At 45.1% G+C, this 19,916-nt stretch overlaps 1 protein-coding gene across 7 annotated transcripts in view; it reads right to left on the bottom strand.

Annotated features, from left to right (window-relative positions):
- The window catches only part of ADGRG4 (adhesion G protein-coupled receptor G4), a 56,330-nt gene that overhangs the window by 26,833 nt on the left and 9,581 nt on the right, over positions 1 to 19,916 (bottom strand). For 2 of the 7 annotated variants that reach the window (XM_083796698.1, XM_083796694.1), the window contains 3 exons: positions 8,759 to 8,942; positions 4,881 to 4,985; positions 2,469 to 3,083 (listed from right to left, as the gene is read on the bottom strand). In XM_083796698.1, the coding sequence (XP_083652824.1) occupies positions 2,469 to 3,083; positions 4,881 to 4,971 (706 nt within the window). In that variant the 5' untranslated portion in view covers positions 4,972 to 4,985; positions 8,759 to 8,942. Of the gene's footprint in view, positions 1 to 2,468; positions 3,084 to 4,880; positions 4,986 to 6,342; positions 6,402 to 8,758; positions 8,943 to 11,018; positions 11,605 to 19,916 lie in introns of those variants that run through there. The other 5 variants (XM_083796700.1, XM_083796696.1, XM_083796699.1 and 2 more) reach the window with 4 other exon arrangements.

The raw sequence follows: 19,916 nt of genomic DNA, 5'->3' as shown, positions 1-19,916 counted from the left end.
CTGGAAAAGTAAAGGATCATCTTCAAGAACTCCGGGAAAAAAACACAAAGGTAGAAAATAACTTTACTCCTTGTACCAAGTAAAACCAATGCAATTGCTACAATAATTATATCACTTGTAAAAAGTCAACACACCCTTTCAAGGCTGTTTCCTTCTATATTTGTATGAACAGTTTCACTCATTTTGCCTAAATGTGCCTTGTCTTTCCAAAATTAATGTAGGATGCAGCACAACTGCATGAACTGTCTATTGTTAAGTTGAATCAAGCCCTGACAACTAAAGCAATTCCCAGGTATAAACAGAGTATACAAATATGAGAAAAAAACTTTGCAACTAGTAATTGTCATAGGGCATAACGATTTGAGTCGTGTCATTAGCACTGAAATGGCACTTCACCATGCCATTTCACTACAAAGCAACACTTTGGCACAGCTGTTTTGTACACGTGTACTTCAGATGTTCTGGCACAGACTCAGTAGTTATGGTCCCATATGGACAAACTAGACCCAAGCTTCCCCTGTAAGACTGAAATCTTGGTATGTATTTTATCACACAGGACTGTTTGTACCATTCACTGGTATCTCTATCTATTATATCGCCAGTTTGTCTCTCTGCAAGAGCTAGCTCATGAATTTCAGTTAATTAAAGTGAGCAGTAGATTTATAGAGGAAGCAAAGGTCTTGCCAAGAGCTGACACAAGTCAGATTCTCATACACAATTGAATGTTATGAACATCTTTACAACTGGGATAGTCATCTAAGTTATTGCTCCTGGAAAAAAGCCAGATTCTATCAGCCCTTGTCCCTGTGTGAAACACCTACCCAGAGGCACATGGCACCATAGGCAAGACTAGCCTCAGTGCCTTTTAGCTTTCCTCTTGCTGATAACCTTTGAACATTTGGACCAACATTTTCCAGACTGAATGTCCCATTCATGCTGCATCGGAGAATCCTAACTGGAGGAAATCACCTGGTTCTTGGGAGCACTTTAGAGGAAAACAATGCTTCATCCACTGAAAGCCTCTCTCCAATGTACTTTGTCTCACCAAAAATCTGCTCAAATTCATCCAAGTTACTGTTTCGAACAATCAAAGTCCAGGAACACTGAGGGGAGCCTTTGATTTTAGGTGCTGCACTTCTTGAAGTTTTCATCAGCAAACATGACTAAGCCTCTCACAGCTCCTTGCCAAATCAAGCACACACCTTTCTCACAGCGCAAATGGGCCCAAGGGCAAAGGCAACAATGGTGTTAATTGGAAAAGGGAAATGGACTGAGCCTTCCTCCTCCCTCATGGCCCCCCAGTCAGTGACACGAGTGAGGGAATATCTCAGGCAACAGGCAGCGCAGAAACAGGACTGCCTGGATAAAGGCAATGGGGCGAGGAGCCAAGAAACAGATGGGAAGGTTGTGATTTACAGCAGTTGTTATTTGTGCCTCTTTTCTTTGCTGCAGAGCAAAGGGGTGTGTAATGAGAGGTGGGGGAAATCCCTCTGAACAAATGTTTCAGAAGCAGTTGTTTGTTTCCTGTTCTACTCATTTCCTTGGGACGCAGTTTGATGTAACCCAGAGCAGGAGATGCAAAAGTGCACAGGGAGCTGAGGTGAAGTATGCAGTTGCTGCGCTTGACAGAGAAGCACTGTCTGGTGGGAGGCTTCTCAGATTCTCAAACTGGGCACCAAAACTGAGCAATTACTTCTGACTGTGTGTCTGCACTCCCTGTGAAACCGCCATCTTACAGAGGACGAGTAAAGATGCATATACTTTTATTGTCGAGCCCCTAAATATCATGGCATGTCATTAGCTTTACGTAAATTAGTCAGTCATAAGCTTTATGTAAATGAGTCAGTCAAGCAGTCAGTCTCAGACCTCTGGTTCAATACTGTGTAATTCAAATGCTGTTTAGTACATACAGACATCAGGACTGAATGGTGAGATAACACCAAACACTGCTAAGAGTGTTTTTCAATGGAGCAACGTCCATCTGGGGCAGAGAACAGACAGAAGTCTTGTGGAAAAACAATTGTTATCATCTAAATAACGGCTGTAGTTAAATATCATTAAACATGTTGGAAGAAAGTTGCTGAGTCCAGCCTACATCACTCAGTGCCAGGCCAGCTGAGTAGCAGGTTGGTACCCCAGCAGAACAACAAACCACAAGAAGGTTCATCTAAATCATGCCACCTGCCAGCATCCTCCAAGGGATTCTGGTGGCAGAGCCAGGCTCTGCCAGCTTTTCCCCATCCACAACCTCTATAACTGCTTCAAGAAGAGCCTGTGTGGTGTGAGTGGGGAAAGCCATATGCGAGGCTAGCCCTGAGCACTCCTGGTCTCAGGCCCACAGCAGTAACTCAGGATATAAGACAATCCCTGCTTATTGTCCTGAGCAGCGGAGGGTTTCCCACTCTCTGACGTGTACGATCCCCAGCAACACACAAGCCCCAAGGAAAGAAAATATTGCAGAGACTCACCACAGCGCAGGCGATGGTCAGCAATTGGAGGAATGCGGAAGTCCCAGTACTCTTCCTTCCAGCCGACAATATTGCCCTCAGCACACCCCAGTAACTCTTCCTGACGCATCACAGTGTCCCACATTTGGAAGTAGTACAAGCTGCCAATGAAGCTGTTGCTTACTCGTACAATAAATCCATCCTTTCTTTTATGCAGGTGACCCAGCACCAGGTTTCCACTGGGTTTCAGGCACTCAGTGCTGTCTATGGTTTCATTATGCATGAGATTACCATTACAGTAGACCTCCAGCAGTTGTTTTCTGTTGTCCCATAAGCAGCACACACTATACCATGTGAAAAGGGCTAAATCAATCCCAATGTTTCGACTGGTGCCAAAAAGATATACTCTCAACTGCTTGTTTTCTCCAGAGAGACCAAGCTGTAAGTCATTTATGTCAGTGGACGCGTTGTTAGTGTCATAGGAAAATGCTGCCCAAGAGCTTATGTTAGTAGTCCGGTTTAAATCAATGCACACAGTGAACTGACATAGCTCAGGAATGCTGTAGTTGATCAGAGACACGTACTTATCGTTCCTTCCCAGTAAATCCAGTCTTTCTCCACGCAGAGAACGTGTTTCTGTAAGAAGAAAAAGCATTAGGAAAGAAGGTAAGGAAGGAAAATGAAGTGTCACTTTCAAAGAAAAAGCTGCAATATGACCTCATTCAGGTACTTCCCTGAAAGTCAATTAAACAAAAAAAGAAAATTAAAAGTTTATTCTATTTCTGGTTTCTGCTGTTTTTGAAATTTAATTTTGAGACCACCCACACTACCAGTAAAGAGAAGATGAGTTTAATTCTCCAAAGGAAATGCTGAGGCCCTCAAGACCTACCAAATACAGAATTCAGGTCCACATAGTCCAACATCTGTATGGGTGTTCAGTGTAAAGGTATTGGTCCGGCATGCTCTGGGAAAAGACCTGTTTGCATGTTTGGCTCCCAAGTGACGTATCAGACCCCTGACCTTTAGTCTTTAGGTTAGGGTTTCTGTTAATAATAAAGATAGTCAGAACAGTCCTTCTCTCAGGCTCTAGAAAGTTGGTCTGGACAACTTTTATCTTGCTTATTTTTAATTATCTAATTATATCTTTACAACCTGCTCATAAAGGTTTTGCTGACAAAGGCCAGAACCTCCCTGAGTAACACCAGCCACAGCCCCCCACTCACAGGGAGAAACTTGTCTGCATGCGACCCCACTGCACCTGTAGTAATGCAGCTCTGCAGAGCAGCAGAGCAGTAGTTGTAACGGCTGTAAAACAGCCACCTGAGATCAGGGGTCAAAAGAGTAAGAAGCCAGGCCTCATGGGTTGGTCCAAGAGAAGGGAATCACTATGGGATGTATGACTGGCAGAGCTGGCACCCATCCCACGACTGACCAGAGTACCATTGTACTCTACCAGAGACAGGCTGACAGACAGCCCTTTCAGGGGTCAGCCCTTCCGCTGTCTTACAGCAGACACATTAGGAGCCTCTAGCCAAAGCTGAGAGAAAGTGTGTACATTAGGCAAGATCTAAACATTAATTCAATCTTTTCATTATGGAGGCTTTATCTGGAAAGAGCTAATTTTTTCCCCAACTGCACTGTGTGCTGGAAGTGACCCCAGTGCAACAGGACGCATTTTAGAAACACAAATTATCTCTGTGTTCTGCATTATTCTCAAGAAAAATTAAAGAAGGAAATACAAAAAAAAAAAAAGAAAAACAGAACTAATTATTGGAGATCTATGGTGGAGTGAGAGGGTGCTGAATGTGTGAAGCACAGCTTACCGTGGTTGACTCAGCACCTAAATTATTACGGGGGAATTTGGTTCTGCCTGTAGCTTCATGTTTTTCCCAGAACACCATGAAGCAACTAAATGCACAGTTCATATTTTACAGTGATCAAAGTAAAACAAGAAAGAAAAGAAAAAAAATGCAGGAAGACACCCAGGAAGGAAACAGGTGAAAAACAACAAAACTTAAAGACTTTTTACCTCCAAACATGAACAACTCCTGTGATGCAACAGAAACTTGACATTTCACTCCTTTTCATATTTTCTCATTTGCACTGACTCATCTGTGGCCCAGACTGAACCAGAAGAGGGTATTGTATCATGCCCAGACCTGTAAGTCTGCAGGCCCTCATATACTTAGGGATGCATAATAGGCAAGGACCCCAGGCCCAGCTGGAGTTACCAGCAAGAGGTCCAGGGCAAGAGTAACTCTTGCACTGGGGCAGAACAAGAAAAAAAAAAAGGTCTTCTATATATATACTGTGTTTGGACAAACCAAGGGAACAGCACACACCTCCTGGGCTGTGGGGTATGCTGTGAGCCTCTGCCAGCAGCAACAGGCACCTGACAGCACCATCCCTATGGCTAATCCTGAGGGGAATTACCTGCAAGAAGGAAAAATCCAGCAGCAACCATCAAGATGCAAAAAGCCTTGTCAGAAGGGGGCTGTCCAGGTCTACACGTGAACATCTTCATTCTTTAGGCATGTTCTGAAAGAAAGATGTTAACACTTTCACACTCACCACATGCTTGCATGAGAAATTCAGTCTGCTTTCTGCAGGTTGCTGAAATGGCATTTGCAGCACGTGAGCCCAGAAGGCCTCACTCCCTGTGACTGAGCAGAGTCACTAGATCAGTAATCTCAGTGAGGGTCACAGCTATATAGCCCTCTGGTTTCTGCTAGTTTCTAAAATGAGGTCTAGGCGGTCATGCTGTCAGTGCATGTTTTGTCCAACCATAACTCTGCAAACCTGCTAGCTGGTTTCAATCTGCTCTGACAAAGGAGTCAATGTCTGAACTGGTGAAGTTCCTACACGTGTTGGGACAACAGGAAGAGAAAATCCTGCCAGCAAAGTAAAGCCTGAAGTGCTCGCCCACAGCTCTGTGCCACAGATTCTGGTGGGATGGGGGATCAGGGGGCAGCAGCCAGGGCAAGAGGCATGGAGAGAAGCAGGATGCAAGGCTGCACGCAGACAGCACGGTCAGACAAACTGTTCTTTCTCACTGTTGGTCTTTGTCTACAAAAAAGCTTTCATCAAATTAATTAAGCCCTGGGAACACACTGGTAATTGGAGAAAGGCTAATTCAAGGATATAAACATACATTGGACACTTAAAGCAAAATGAAAAGATGCCTCTCTAAGCTGGAAGAAGTTTGTCCTGTTTTGTACTTCAGTTTGACTGAAGTCTAAGACAACTGTAGTTAAACCAGAGCAAGTGAACGGACAAGCAGCCTAGATTCCTGAGCATCCCAGACTCAGTGCTGGCATCCTGCACGCTTCCCCGTGGTGGTATGTTTTCTCTACTCACTTCACTGGGGTCAAACGCCAGGGCTTGTATTGGTTTAGGACTACACTGGATTAAATCTTCAACTCATATGTATAAAAATATCTGTAAGGGAAGGACTTGGTCCTCAGATTGTCTAAATTGGCCAAGCTCCACCTAGAGAAGTCACCTGGCTTAACATCAAATGCAACCCTTACCTGGGGCTTTCCACTAAGGGTTACTACAGTCTGACCACTGACCAAATGGAAATTATTCCTTTGTGTCCAGATGTGCATGATAAACATTAGAAAATGATAAAAAAAAAAAGAGAGAGAGAGAGTTAATAACCACTTTCTGAGTTTCCTTTTAAAGCTGCACTTTACAACATTTAAAGAAAGTTAGGAAATTTCATCCAGCTTTCCATTTAGTGCTGTGACAGTGACTTTTGCAATAACATTTCAGAAATAAATCATTATACTCCCAGCCTGTGGTAACTAAACAGAAGATCCTGCACATTTCAGGTGATTCATACTTTCTCCTAAAAACATCATAGTCTTTAAAAAGGTGCTGCTCAAACACTCACCTCCCTGCATAGCACAGAAATCAAGGTAGATTTTTACCAAGTCCTCCACACTGCTTCTTCTGGCAGATGCCAAAATATAGATAAAGAGAAACATGAAGAGAAAATCAGGTGGGATGTTGCGATGTTTTCAGTGGGTCAGGCAATGAAAAGCAAGTGATTTCCATTCTGAAACTTCATTTCTTAGGTATTGGAAAACCTGCTGTGACAACAAATCTCTCCTCCCAACCTTCTCCTTTATCATTCCAGCAATGATTTGTTTACTTTTTCGATAACTTTTAAGAAACAAATCACTATGCTTCCAATATGTGATACGTCACAGGTTGTATTAAGTTTTGTCCAGAGCAAAGTCCGGAACATGTAGCCTTATAAAACACAAATTAGGAAGGAACAGCTGAAATGTTTCTCTTGTTCCTGATTCAAAAGTGGCTGCAGTAAAGGGCATTAGTTTCAGTTTCCCTACAACAGCTCTCTAGCTCTTTGTGTGGGTAACACTGTAATGTGAAGATCAACTTAACTGCTGCTTGCTACTGAGAAAGATTTAGTGTGTTGAAAGTGAGGGGTGAGAGGCACCAGGAAAGGAGAGTCCCACGTGGCTGTCACTTCAGCTACCTTGAGGTTGTCTTGAGTTCAGCGAGTTAGCTCTGGAGGAAGGAAATGGTTTGCACAGGACCCTGGAGGGTTTGCCCCCGTCTCCTGCAGCAGCGCGTGTGATCTTACATGTTTTGGCTGTGGCTCCCAGCAGTTCAGCTCCCTAACTGGATCTGAGTAGGGAGATGAGAGAAACCGGAGAAAGCCTGAACCTCCCAAGGCTGCTTAATGCTGCAGTTCATCCTGCTCCTCCAGACACTCTAGTCTCTAAACAGGATGGAAGTCTCCTTCTCTTTCACTCCTAAACAATCCAGTCCTCTGTCTTCACTTTTTTCTTGACAAATCTGCCTCCTCCTCCTGTCTACCCTTGTGTAAGCACCCCAGACTGGAAGTTTCTCCTCTAAAGACCGCTACAGCACCACTTAGCCAAACTGCCCCACGGCCCAGGGACCCCCCTTCTGCCCTGCCTTCTCCCTGCGCAGCAGCACAGACCTGCTCGTGGTCAGCAGCTGCTGCAGAGCACCCACACACCTTTTATCCGCCAGCCTGAGTGGGAGGTTTTGCTCTGTTTCTTTTATGGGCAGAGCATAATCACTGAAATTACTAGGCATGAACCGCTTGCCTCTTCAAATCCAAGTGTATTTGTTTCAAGTATTTACATAAACTCTTGCGTGGAAAGCCATTCTTCAAGCATGGGACAGAGCAGGACTGTTCAAGGATGGGTGCTTTAGAAGTCATCCTTTTTCTGTACCTGTTAAACCAGCATTATAGTATCATGGTATGCAAGGAGTTCTTACTGCAACCCCAGAGCAATTACTGAGAAGGCCTCACTGTCCCCTTTCTCCACTTCCTCCGTCTTCTTCTTTCTGTTTCCTGTTTTGTTTTGTTTTCAGTTTAGTCTTTTTAATTATTCAACACAAGTTGTTTATTAACTTTGCTAGAGATTATTGCAAGGGGTCCAGAAAACCCAAGTGGGGGCACCTCCTCTTTGACACTAAGTCACAGGCAAAGCCCGATCTCATAATCAGCATCCCACATCCATTTCTGATCAAAACTATCCCGGGAGACTTTAGAAGAGAACACTCAGGACTCAGAACAGAAAAAAATGCTCTCTGAATAAGGAGTACAATGACATGAACAGAAGCAGAAAATGGCCATGAACACAGAACACTTTCAAACTCACTGTGGCCGTTCAGATAAAAAGGAATTTTGCTTTACTTTGGATGTGCGAAGATTTTTGCCAGGAGGTTGCTATGGTGACTTTTCAGCTTTCCCAAACCTCTTCTTACTGTAATTACATCTCATAGCCTTTGAGCTGGGAATCTTTGATTCTTTGGATGAAGAATGTGGGTGGCTGACTCTTCAGGATGTTTTTCAACCAGCCATATTTATTATAAAGCAAAACAAAAAGATTCATATCCTTGTGCCTTTAACAGCTGCTTACAGTTCCTGTTAAACCTTCTGGCCTCATTGGCTGTCATCCTCCTGAGACCTTCTTGAATATTTTTTAACTAAAAGGCTTCCTCTTCAGAACACTTCGGTACTGCACTGACCATCAGCTAAGGTTGTTTAGAGAATGCTTAGATCTCAACTGGACTGAGCTTTCTTCACACCACTGTACATTTACGTTTGGTCCCTTAACTAAAATATGCATAATGACAGGGTATTTTTGCATTTCCTTAGCTTTTGTTATTTACATCAGGTGTCACTGATTGAAAGTTGAAGGCAAATATCCTCCTTATTTTCCTGTCAACAGACACCCCCACTTATGCACAGTTCCCCTGGGATAATGCACCATTAAACAAGAGTTGTGGCCAAAAATACATACCTGTCAGTTGAGCCGGTGTTCATTCCTGGACCACAGATCTCCCTGTGCTGGCGATGGGGCTCTGGCGTAACGCAAAGAAGCAGCAAAGCACCGTGCTGGATGCGGTTTGTTCACAGGGCAGCAGCTGACTGGGGCTGACCTCTGGACGCTGCCCTTCAGCACATGGCAACGGCAGAAATACGGTCTGTAAATAGCACGCTTGATCATAAACTGCAATCCTTCAAATTTTATTGTAGAAGATTAGATTAGTTCACTAAATAAGGGTGGGAAGGAAGAGATTAGCAGTGTGTTAATCTTCTCTTTCAAAAACTTTGAAGGATGTAAATATTATAGTTGGGTTTGGTTTTTTGCTGCTTTTTTGTTTTTGGAGGCAGCTAACAGCTACTCTGCGCAAACTGTTAGGATAAAATTGGTTTTAATACAAAATGATTTTTTTCCCATTCATTTTTCATTTCAAAACTATAAGAAAAGCTTTTTGATCATGATTTATTAAATCCCATAGTAGGTATGCTAGAAATCTGGGTAAAATCCTTATGAAGTTCTAGGCATTCAAGAAGTATGACATTAATACAACCAAACTTTTGGAGTAATTCAGGTCCTTTGCTGCAGGCTGATTCTAGAATGACATATATTTTTGATTCTGTCAAAATATCCCAAGCAGGTATTTTTAGAAGGAAAAATTTCAAAATTCTTCTACATTTATTTTTAATTTTTTAAAATATATACTTGTAAAATTCAAAATGAAACAAATATTTTGTGACCCAAAATAATGTGTTCTGAAACATGTTTTCCTCTTTCTTTCCTGGTTATGTTTCCATACAAGAAATAGTAGAATTTTTAATGAAGTGAAAATCCCACTCCCCCCTGGATGATTACCAATGAAAGAAACTAGCCGTCAGCAAACATCTTGCACCTTGTTTATTGCAGTCTCCTGTGCCATCACCTCACATTGCCTTTCTGTGTGGCAGAACTGGATGAACTTCCAGAACATGACACTCAACAGGACCACTGCCACTTTCTTTTACTGCCACCGTGAGACAGCACTGCTGTTTTGGCAGAGCTTCCTGGGCAAAATATGCATCTGTGCATCCCCCACTGGGCAAAATACACCACGGGTGTTTGTTCACTTGCATCAACCTCATTGCATGCAACTGCTAAAATGTACAACCACTTTACTCGCCACGTGTTACAGCTGGAACACTGGGCGCAGCTGCCTGCACTGAGAAAGGGCTCATGTGAGGTTCCTGACAGCCGGAGTGGCTCAGCCTTGGCCTTTCGCCTGCCACAAATGTTGCGTTAGCCCCAAGGATCAAGCCTCACCAGCATTTCGTCCAGCAACTTTAACAGAGAATCTTCTACACGACCCCTGAAGCTCTCAGCAGCACCTACTAGGTGGCTCATTGATCCAGCCCACTGCTATTGCTATTACAACCACAACACATAGTCTCTTAATGCTGGGATGGAAAATGCCACTTCCACGCAACACACCCATGCTCCACTCCCTAGCTTAATGGCCCTGGAGTGACTGCAGCATGAAGGCTTACATAAATTGCAATGTTAATCTCATAACTGATTTTACTAGCAGTACTGCCTCTTCGTCCTCTGGAGCTGTGGATTATGAAAATTGCCTTGAAAGTCATTTGACATGATGAGAATTTAAAACAGGACCAGAATGGCCAGAGTAGTTAATATTGTGTTAGACTCACCTTGTGGGACATTTAGGCAATGAAAGAGAAGAAAAGCTGAGGTAGATGTGAGTGGCTGTAGTGGGATTTTAAAAGAGGAGAGACAGATCTGTAGCAAAACATAACTGAAAAAAAATATTAAAGTATTCCAGCAATGACCTGTTTAAACCATCCTGTCTCCACAACAGAGTATGATTGAAGACACCTGGTCTGCTCTGAAAGCAGTAACTCAGATGCCCTGCTCTGCACAAGCTGATTTACAACATTTATAAAACCCTAGCCTGTGCAAAAGACTAGTGTGAGTCCCTCACAGGGACTCTGATGAAATCCCCCACCTTTGTCACGTCAGTCTGCACCACCCTCCGGTGCTTGAGTGCATTTAGCTGTCCTCGATGAACCGAGCTGTGCCTTAGCTGCCCCCTGCCCGCCCAGTCCAGGGGATGCTGCAGACACACGTGCACAGACTGGACTTAGGAGCAGACCACAGGGCTTTGGATTTGTTGGGGTGGAGGGGATGTTCCTCACTTTCCTTGGCTTCTTTGGTTTTCCCCACTAGAATCCCATTTCCAGCCTACCTCACCGGGGAAAAGCAGTGATTCTTTCCACTGCAAGAGTAACTTCATTAAATACATCCCGGGCTGCCTTCCTGCAGAACTCTTGACTCGTGACTTTAAACTTCACCTCGAGAAACATGAAGAGTGGGGTCCTTAGACTAACGGTTCAGCCTCGCTAGACCTCCCAGTAGGTGAGCACAGTAAATATATACAATAAACAGCAGAAGGGCCTACAGTCACATACCGTAATAGTTGTGCAGGTAAGCTACAGGTGCAGCTTTCCTTTTATGAGGTATTTGTGACACATAGGAGGAAATATTTTCATGGAATTGCACTTACATTTTATTCTGAGCAACTTCTCGCCCTTCCCGTGTTAAATCATGTTACAGCCACGCAAGGTGCTACCAGCACAGGGTGAAATCCCGACTCTGTGGCAGAAGTGACAACCGCTGACTTCAGTGGGGGCCCAGTTCACTCGCCACAGGGAGCTGAACCCTGGCCGACCGATACTGGCAGATGTTCGCAGGTTCTGGGCTGACTCGGGACCACTGGATGTCACTGTTGCCCCACGCAAGTTCTGCTGGTGGGCCTTTTCCTGGGCTCGCAGCAGGTGGCTCCCGCAAAGAAAATGCCGCCACTGAAGCAAGAGTGAAAGCAGCACAAAGAGGAGACGAACGCCGCTTATTTTTCCAAAGCGGCATTTAAAAGAAAGGGTAGAACCGCAAGAAGCAGAGTGTGAATTTTGCTCTCGGTTCGTTGCTTCCCCCCGAGAGTGACATAAGCTTGATTCCTCGGGGCTCGCAGCAGCGCGAGAGCGGAAGGAAACTTGTGCCAAGCTGGCGCATGCTGAACGAGGCACAGGCTGCATCCCTGTCAGCTCCGTGTTGCTGCTTAATGTATGAGCCTGAGAGACTAAAAAGGTTGCTAAGCACGGCTCGCGGTACACCGTAACCCACCCGAGGAACCGCAGGGCTGATCTGTAGCATCCCTAGATCCTCCTCGTCTCCTTTGCTGGGTTCAGCCCGTTTTAAAATATGCTCCTCTGCATTTCCCAGGCACACGGACAGTACAGGAACAAAAACAGTCATTACAAGTACTGTCCAGTGGTTAATAATTCCCACCGCCATTCGTCTTAAAACAGAAGCACCTTCTGGAAGAAGAGTAAGAACCGTTGGCATAATCTGGCCTCAGAAATTTCTTAAAGTCACCTTTATAATCATTTGTGCCAGTGAGACAGAGTCCCCCTCGGCATGAGGCCACCAAAATTACAGAGATCTGTCCCTGTGCCTTCAACACCTGCCATGTCACACTTTAAATCTCCCCTTCCTCAGTAAAATCTTAGTGGTATTCATGTACACACAATGAAGTAATGGTTCTCATCTGAACCAAGTGCTGCTACCCAGGCAGAGTTCAGAAAGAACAGAGACCTCAACAATAGCCTGCAAAGGGAGCTTCCTTCAAGCTACTGAGGTCTCATAATCATCCATGACCTTTTCATGCCTGTTGGTTGCGGTTTCAGTAAAAAGGATCATCTGCTCTGAATTTTGCATCGGACGTTTTGCACTGGAAACATGTGGTGGACCTGCTCTCTGGCTGTCCGTCCCATCTGCAACTGCCACCAAGATCCAGTGGTTCAGTAACGGTAACATTTCAGACAGTCAGCTGGGGCTGAAAACAGATAAAAGCAGCAGGAAGAAATCTTATTCCAGAATAGTTGAGGGGACACATGACTGCAGATGTGGAGGAGAGAGCACAACGCGGTGACTGTTGCAAGGGGTGCACCCCACTGCACCCGGCTGGGGAGCCAGAGCAGCCTGAGCTATGCAAGCTATTCTGCTAGGAAAGTGCAGATGACGCAGAAACTCAAACAGATAAGTGTCATAGCCAAGATTTTTTCCACAGCCTGAATTCAGTGTGTCACATCACTGCTGCTTTTCTCATTCCTGTGGCCGGGGAATGTCTTAAAGTGATCATAACATTCTCACTAAATGTGAACCAAAACCCTGCAAAAGCTTTGTGGTTAAACATACGAGGGTGAGATTCATATCTCGTGTCAGTGGGTATAAATTCCTGCTTACACTAGACCAGGATTTAGCCCCGGTTGTGCCGTCAGGGGCCCAACACACGAGGACATGTTACCAGCTGGCAGCACACCACACAGTCCCATCAGCACTTGGTTTTCCCAGGATGGCCTGACTTGCTAAGGGGCAAGAGCCCTTCTCTGTAATGTGTCTTACAGGCCATGATTTATTACTAGTTTGTTTGGTTTTTTTTTCCTATTACCGAGCAATGCCAGGAGTCTTTTTACTTAGTCTCTTACCAAAGAGAAATGCATTTTATCCATTAATTTTGCATATTAAATGTGAGTGGGAGGAAGAGCTACTGTTTTCTCTCCGTTCCAGCTACTCAACTGCTTGCATCTGGTGAGAAGGCAAGACGCTCACACAGAGGCAGAGCCTGATCATTGGAAACGTTGCTCTGGGGCCTTCCCTGAAGAAGCTGGGGGTTTTGGTGCACCTCTCATGTAGGCGGCGTGCACCACACAAACTGCTAGCAGATCCCGCTTACCCCTCTGCTGAAAAATGAGCTACGCCTATCTTTTCCCACCAGACGTCCCTCCAGACAAGTGATCTGCAAAGGGAGAAAAGGAAGATGGTGTCCTGTTTTAGGATGGATGGAGGCCGGAAGGACTGCCTGTTCTCAAACAGTACCTCAGCCCTCGCTTGCCATCACGCCCGGGGTCCAGGGGCTGGCCAGCAGGGGGGCTTCCTTCCCCTCCCGCAGCGGCCAGACCATGGGCACAGCAGCGCTCACATGGCCGGCGTTTGCCCTGGGTACAAAAGGCTTTGTCCCGTGGCTTCTGCCTCCTGCCCGTGCCTGCGGTCGGCTGTCCATTTTACCTCTGCTAGCACAAGGCAAACCGCAGCGGTTTGAACCAGACAGGTTTATCCTCAGTGCATTCTCATGCCATCTGCACTTTGTGCAGAAAACTTTGACTGGGAATTTCATAAGGCACCCTTTTAACTCTTTTAATTCCTCTGTAAGTAAGCAACGGCCTTCACTTAGCAACTGCCTGACTCATTTCCTTTCTGAGCAATCCCCTGGGTTCACTCGACATTACTTCCTGTTCACATTTTCTGCATCTTCTGATATTTTTTCCTTTTACAGCTGAGACAGGCAGTTAAAAATAGCAACAGGATTGCAGTGTGTTTGTAAAATCAATACTGTCACCCCAGAGATCTTCTCAAGCCATTTCTCTGAATCATTCCATTTTCTGTTGCAAAATTAGCGTTAAGTCTTGAGAAAAGACATATTTTAGTGTCCTGAAAAAAAATCTTTATGAACATGTTAACTTCTTCAGTACAATTCAGATTTATGTGTTTTAAATACCTCTGAAATAGTATTGACATTAACAATCTTGTCAGAGTAGAAAAAAACAGACTGAAGGGATGAAAGCTTTTTGCCATCTTTGTATTTTCTCCAGATGCCTACAGGACAGGATATATGGGCTTCTGATACACTCTTCTATACTAGTTTACATTATCATTTAAAACTGTCCTAACACGGAGTTAATTTTTTGCTGTACAGAGATACCAAAATTCCAATACACGGAAGCCCAGACCCTGTAACTACTGAGTGGGATGAGCTGTGGTGTGCCAATCAAGATCATTTCAGCAAAAAAAATAGCCCTGATTTTAGGTTAAGGAGGAGTTTGAGATTTACCAGCTGCAATAGCATTGCTTGAGGAAGAGAAAATTGGAAATACCAGTTATTTTTTTGTCATGATTATGCTAGCTGTAACCCAGAGATCCCAATCCGCCAGTCAGCGTGCAAGGTGCTGTACCCTCACACCATGCATAGCTCTGCTACGTACTGCAGGTGATGACCTGCTCCCCTTCCAGGTGATCCTGGCCCCATTCCAGGGCAAGGGCCTCACTGAGGTCACGAGGAATACAGCTTAAATCTGAGACCTCACTACCCAGCCAGTAAAATGTCCTTTTGAAACCAAAAAGTTATGATCTACAGCTAGTGATGTTTTTGTGACCGCCATTTGTGCTGGCAGAATCCCAGCTCGTGCTGCTCCCAGGTCGAACCCATCGTCTGGCAGCTGTCAAGGGCACATCTCTGCCAGGAGTACCAAGACCCACAGCCAAAAGTGTGTCTCCAAGCCCTGGGCGCAGGAGATGCTCCCATCTAAGCCTAGGTTTGAATTCTGTGGGATGGATTTATCTTTGTAGGGGACACAACACTCTCCCAGTTCCCACCCTGAACATTACATCTGTGCTGTTCAGGAAGTCTGGGAGCTGGAGAGAGCTTTTAATTGTGTTCTCCCAGCTCATTTCTAATTGAATTTTGCTTTAGCGCTTGTACATGAGAGGAGCAATAATTGAAGGGGTAGGGACTCTGCTTGAGTCAGAAGCATACATGTTGAGCTGATTTATAACAGGTAATAACTGGGGCCTTACTGCATTGTTCCCATTAGGAAGAGAGGCTTAAAAGCCCAGCCAGATATTTACATTATTGCACATAGTCTCGTTTCCTTGAGCACAGTAGAAGAAAACCAAGCAAAGTTTCTTCTGTTAAGCGTTTCCAAATCAGGGTCATTAGCACGGCCTACCCCCAAGACAGTCTGTCCTTCTGCTATTTCATGAGTCCATTAGATGAGTCCTTTTCTCACTGACACACAAACCACATGGCTTCCTTCAAATCCTCTGGCCTTTACATTTGCAGGTACAAGCTTTGACACGTAGACCACTGTTTTGGCTAGGAAACCAAAGAGAAACATTGACTCTTAGCTGTCATTACAGAAATAGGTGGTAATTGCTCTTTCTATTCAGTTTCAAAGAGCAGAGTGGTAAGAGAACCACCAGCTTTAGCCATGTCTGCAATTGATGCACCCACCACCCCAAGAAACTTTCATAATTCCCAATTTATTCTGTTCTGCTAGAGCTTGCTGGAGATAAATTTCAGATCAGATGCTACAAAGCACCCCTGTGTGCTAAATCCTACATTTAATCACTTCACACAGGTGTTGAAACATCTTGTTTCCTTTTCGGTATTAAACCACGCAGTGTGTTCAAGTGAATGGTAACTTAACAGGCCCTACTGCATCGAAGGCTTTTAAGGAAAATTGTCCCATGACAGCAAGATGAAATCCAAACGCAGAATACAGCTTTGTGCTTGTACCATTTCCCCCTGGAAATGAGCTACTTGTCAGAAAAACAGCAAGCAGGCATGAGCAGTTCTTTCTTTATCTCTGCAGGTGGCACCAAGCATTTAGTTCTGAGACATACTTGCTCTTTTAAAGCTATTTTGAATATCTAAAAGTTGATCTCTGTGCTATCCTATCAACCCTTCCCATATCAACCTATATACTAGAATGATTCATAGCTAAGGCAACAGGTTCTGTTCTGATTCTTGTCCCTAGACGGTGGTGACATCAGATGCATCTCACTGAGGTGATGCAACGCTTCTTCCACCAGCACCTGAGTAAAACCATGACATTTTCAGGAGCTTCCTCTCCCTCGCATAGAACAGGAACTAAGCAATTTTGGCTAAAAAGTACCTATCTTTCAGGAGGCTGTATATGCATACTCCTTTAAATGTTCCTGCTAGGGGAAATGAAGCTGCTCCTTCCACCCGGACCACAGCAGAAGCCCTTGCTCAGCCAAGTCCTCCTGCGCACCATTTTCTTGCAAGGGCTCTCATGCTGTGGGTCAGCAGACAGCCCCACCTCGCCCACCCTTCTCCTTTCCTACTGCGAAGGCCCCGGTCCTGTACTACTGGATGCAATGGGAATGTGTCTTTGAAGCCTACAGAAGGAAGGCTGAGTCCCATCTCTCTTCTGTGCCAATCCCCACGCCTATCTGTAGGATGTTTTTGCAACCTCGTATGCCTCATTTAATTTTTTTAATTCTTCTCTTTTTGTTAGTTTCAAGAGCTTTTCCCAGCCCTTGCTCCTCTGCTCTCTCCACAAGAAGTACCCTCTGAGCGATGAACACTGCACCCGGGATGTTTCAGGCTGAAAAGTCACAGTGACAGTGACATCTGCTTTGCTTGAGCTCTTCCATCCAGACTGAAGGGGATCAAAACTTCACCCTGACATTAACCGAGGAGAGAAACTATGGACACGGGGAGGAATGCTGAAAATGTAAAGCTTTCCTTCTTGGATAGGTACCTAGGCAATATAAGGCACAAAAATAAAGGCAGAAAATACACATTATAGGGACATGTAGAGGCAAGATGTGCCGTACCGTACAGAGCCCCCCGTAGCTCAACACGCTGCTCAGCTGCACGCCCGCAGTGGCAGCCCAGCACATGGCCTCTCTCCAGCTCTGGGACTCGTGGACCGGTCCCAGCTGCCAGTGTTTCGCCCATCTGCCTGTGTCGTCCCTGGGACTGTGAAGGGAACCAGGGTGCAGCCCTGCGGAGGTGTGAGGTACGGACAGGCCGAGCCAGGGGGAAGGCTGCGCAGACGTTGGTGGCGTAAGGGAGAGTGGGGTTACAGCTGTGGCAAGCCAGCAGCTTGCTGCTCTCTGGGAGGGGACGGCAATCACCAGTCCCCCGTCCCCAGCTCTGGAGTCAACCCACACCTCGCACCATCCATCCACCTTGCAGGAGCTGCTGCGGGAAGCTGTATGCTCGCACCCTTCACAAGGTCAGTTTTCTGCTGATTTAATCCGGCTTGGCACAAGGACAGAGACACCCAAGTGCTGGCAGCAGAGAAGCAGTGGCACCGCGTGGCCAAGGCACCCTTTCCTTTCAGCTGAGATCTGCACAGCTGGATGCTCACACTGCACCAGAGCATCCTGCCCCACGACAGCTCTGGCTGACCAACATGCCCACACTGGTTTGGTGAACCAGTGGAAGACCCAGAAGTAAAAGCGGGCCCTGGTGAAGAAATATAAACTAAATATCCTCATTCCCAATCACTTGCAGTCACCGTAAAACTTCTATGCCACAGTCACAGCTCTCAGATTTGCAAATTATAAACTCCCACATGGTTAGCCTGGGTTCTTTAAGCTTTCAGGGCTCAGCTAGGGATTATCAATCTTTGCCAGTCACCTTTTTGGGTGCTCCTTCACACAGATGCCCTGATTTACTGCATTGTGTCAGAATCATACTGCATTTCACTGCAGCGTTTTGGAGCTATTACTCTTTGCCCAGGCTAACGTATTTGCCATCCTCACAAGCAAAGCAGAAAAAGACAACTTCATGGCCTGAGCCAAAAAAAATGTTATGACTTATTAATTTAGCAACACATTTTATTCACCACTGGCAGTACTGGCTGATGAGCAAAATAAGGATGTCAGATTCGTCCTTGACTCCCGCATTTCAAAATAAACAAATCCATCTATACACTCATCCTCAGAACAACCATAGGATGCTGGGCTGGACATAGATGGAAATAACTGGCAATAGATGATATTATACCTGTTCCATCCTCACCCTCATCCTGCTCCACAAAGCACTCTGTTGTTCAGCTGGATTGTACGCAGGTTTGGAACTGCATCCATCACATCTGACAGCTATCGGCATTATGCTTGATTTCTTAGTTGGGCTATCCATGTACTCAAGGTACATACACAACAAATTTAGAACTAATGAAGATTTTCCTTTATTTCCTTGTGTCTTTGGGACACGGGGTCATGTATTATTTCACTTACGTAGCGTCTCTGGGCTACAACTGAGTGCGCTGCTGTACTTGTTACAATATGTTATAGAAACATTATAATACTTAAAAGGTAGATAATGTCTTATAGTTTCAAAGCACTGTATAACCGTGAACTAATTGAGGTTCATGGCATCACTTTTAAGCAGATAAGGAACTACCACTGAAAAGTAAACAGCAGCCAACATTTATTACCCTGAGGTCACAACTACAGTAGTTACTTTTCCAGGTGTGGGATAGCAAAACAATTGAGTTTGCTCAGATGTCACAGTGCAGTAATAACTGGTAAATGTCAGTATTCAGATGGAAATTTGAAATGGAAACCCCCTCACCCCCATGTGTTGTTCCACCCACTCACCAGCAAAAGTTGCACAGCCACAGTGCTGTTATTGCAGAATTTGTCATAATTTCTTTTCACACAAGCTATGCAGCCTTGATACCGCCCTGAGTCAGGGGGTACGGGCTGTCTGAAAATCATGCCCCTGGGAATCCCCCGAGAGGAGACAAGCCTACAAACCCGGTAGGCCGAGCAGGTTGCTGTTGTACCAAGAAGAATAACCTGTACTGCTGGTGGATGAAAGCACCACACACTCAGATCTACCAGAGCACTAGGTGCTTCTTTCTTTTTCATTTCCTGTAGCAGAGCAAGCTTCAAAGGGCCTCTGCATGAGCCTCCTGCTTTCATCCAGCGATAAAATGCCTTGAAATTGGGAATCTCATATACCAAGGCAGGTGCTGCATCACCCTGGTAAGGTAAAGGATACTCTTCAGGCCTTTTCAAACGTCTCTCCCTTTTCTTTTTGCACTGGACAAACCATGCAGCCTCAACCACTGATTTGCAGCTGAGCCTAGACACATATGGGTATTATCGCACTGTGTTCACAGTAATTTGGACTAGGCCACGTACCACAGGATTTCAAACCACTTAGTGCTCACCACTGTTGACTTCAGCCAAACCTCCACATGTCAAAGCAGAAGTCCTGGCAAACAAGCTAGTAGAAACTCTATTAGCAACTCTGTGACCTGTGCTAATAGCAATCACACCAAAAGCCGTGCCAGTCCCAGCAAACAAGAGCCCTAGAATTTTCCATCGGCAGGGAGAGAGGGCTGAAGAGTACCCAAACTAGAGAGTTTGTTCTGAAAAGCTCACTAGAGCATGAGTTTGACTGCAGTTTGAAAGCTGTTTTTTTGGCTACTGGCCATTTAGATGATTGGTGGCTGTTGGTCATGGCACGCTGTGCATGGGA

The sequence above is a fragment of the Anser anser genome, assembly GCF_964211835.1.
Source record: "Anser anser genome assembly, chromosome: 13".
NCBI lineage: Eukaryota > Metazoa > Chordata > Aves > Anseriformes > Anatidae > Anser > Anser anser.
The sequence above is the reverse complement of the archived record's forward strand: the minus strand, read 5'-3'. Positions and strand labels throughout refer to the sequence as shown.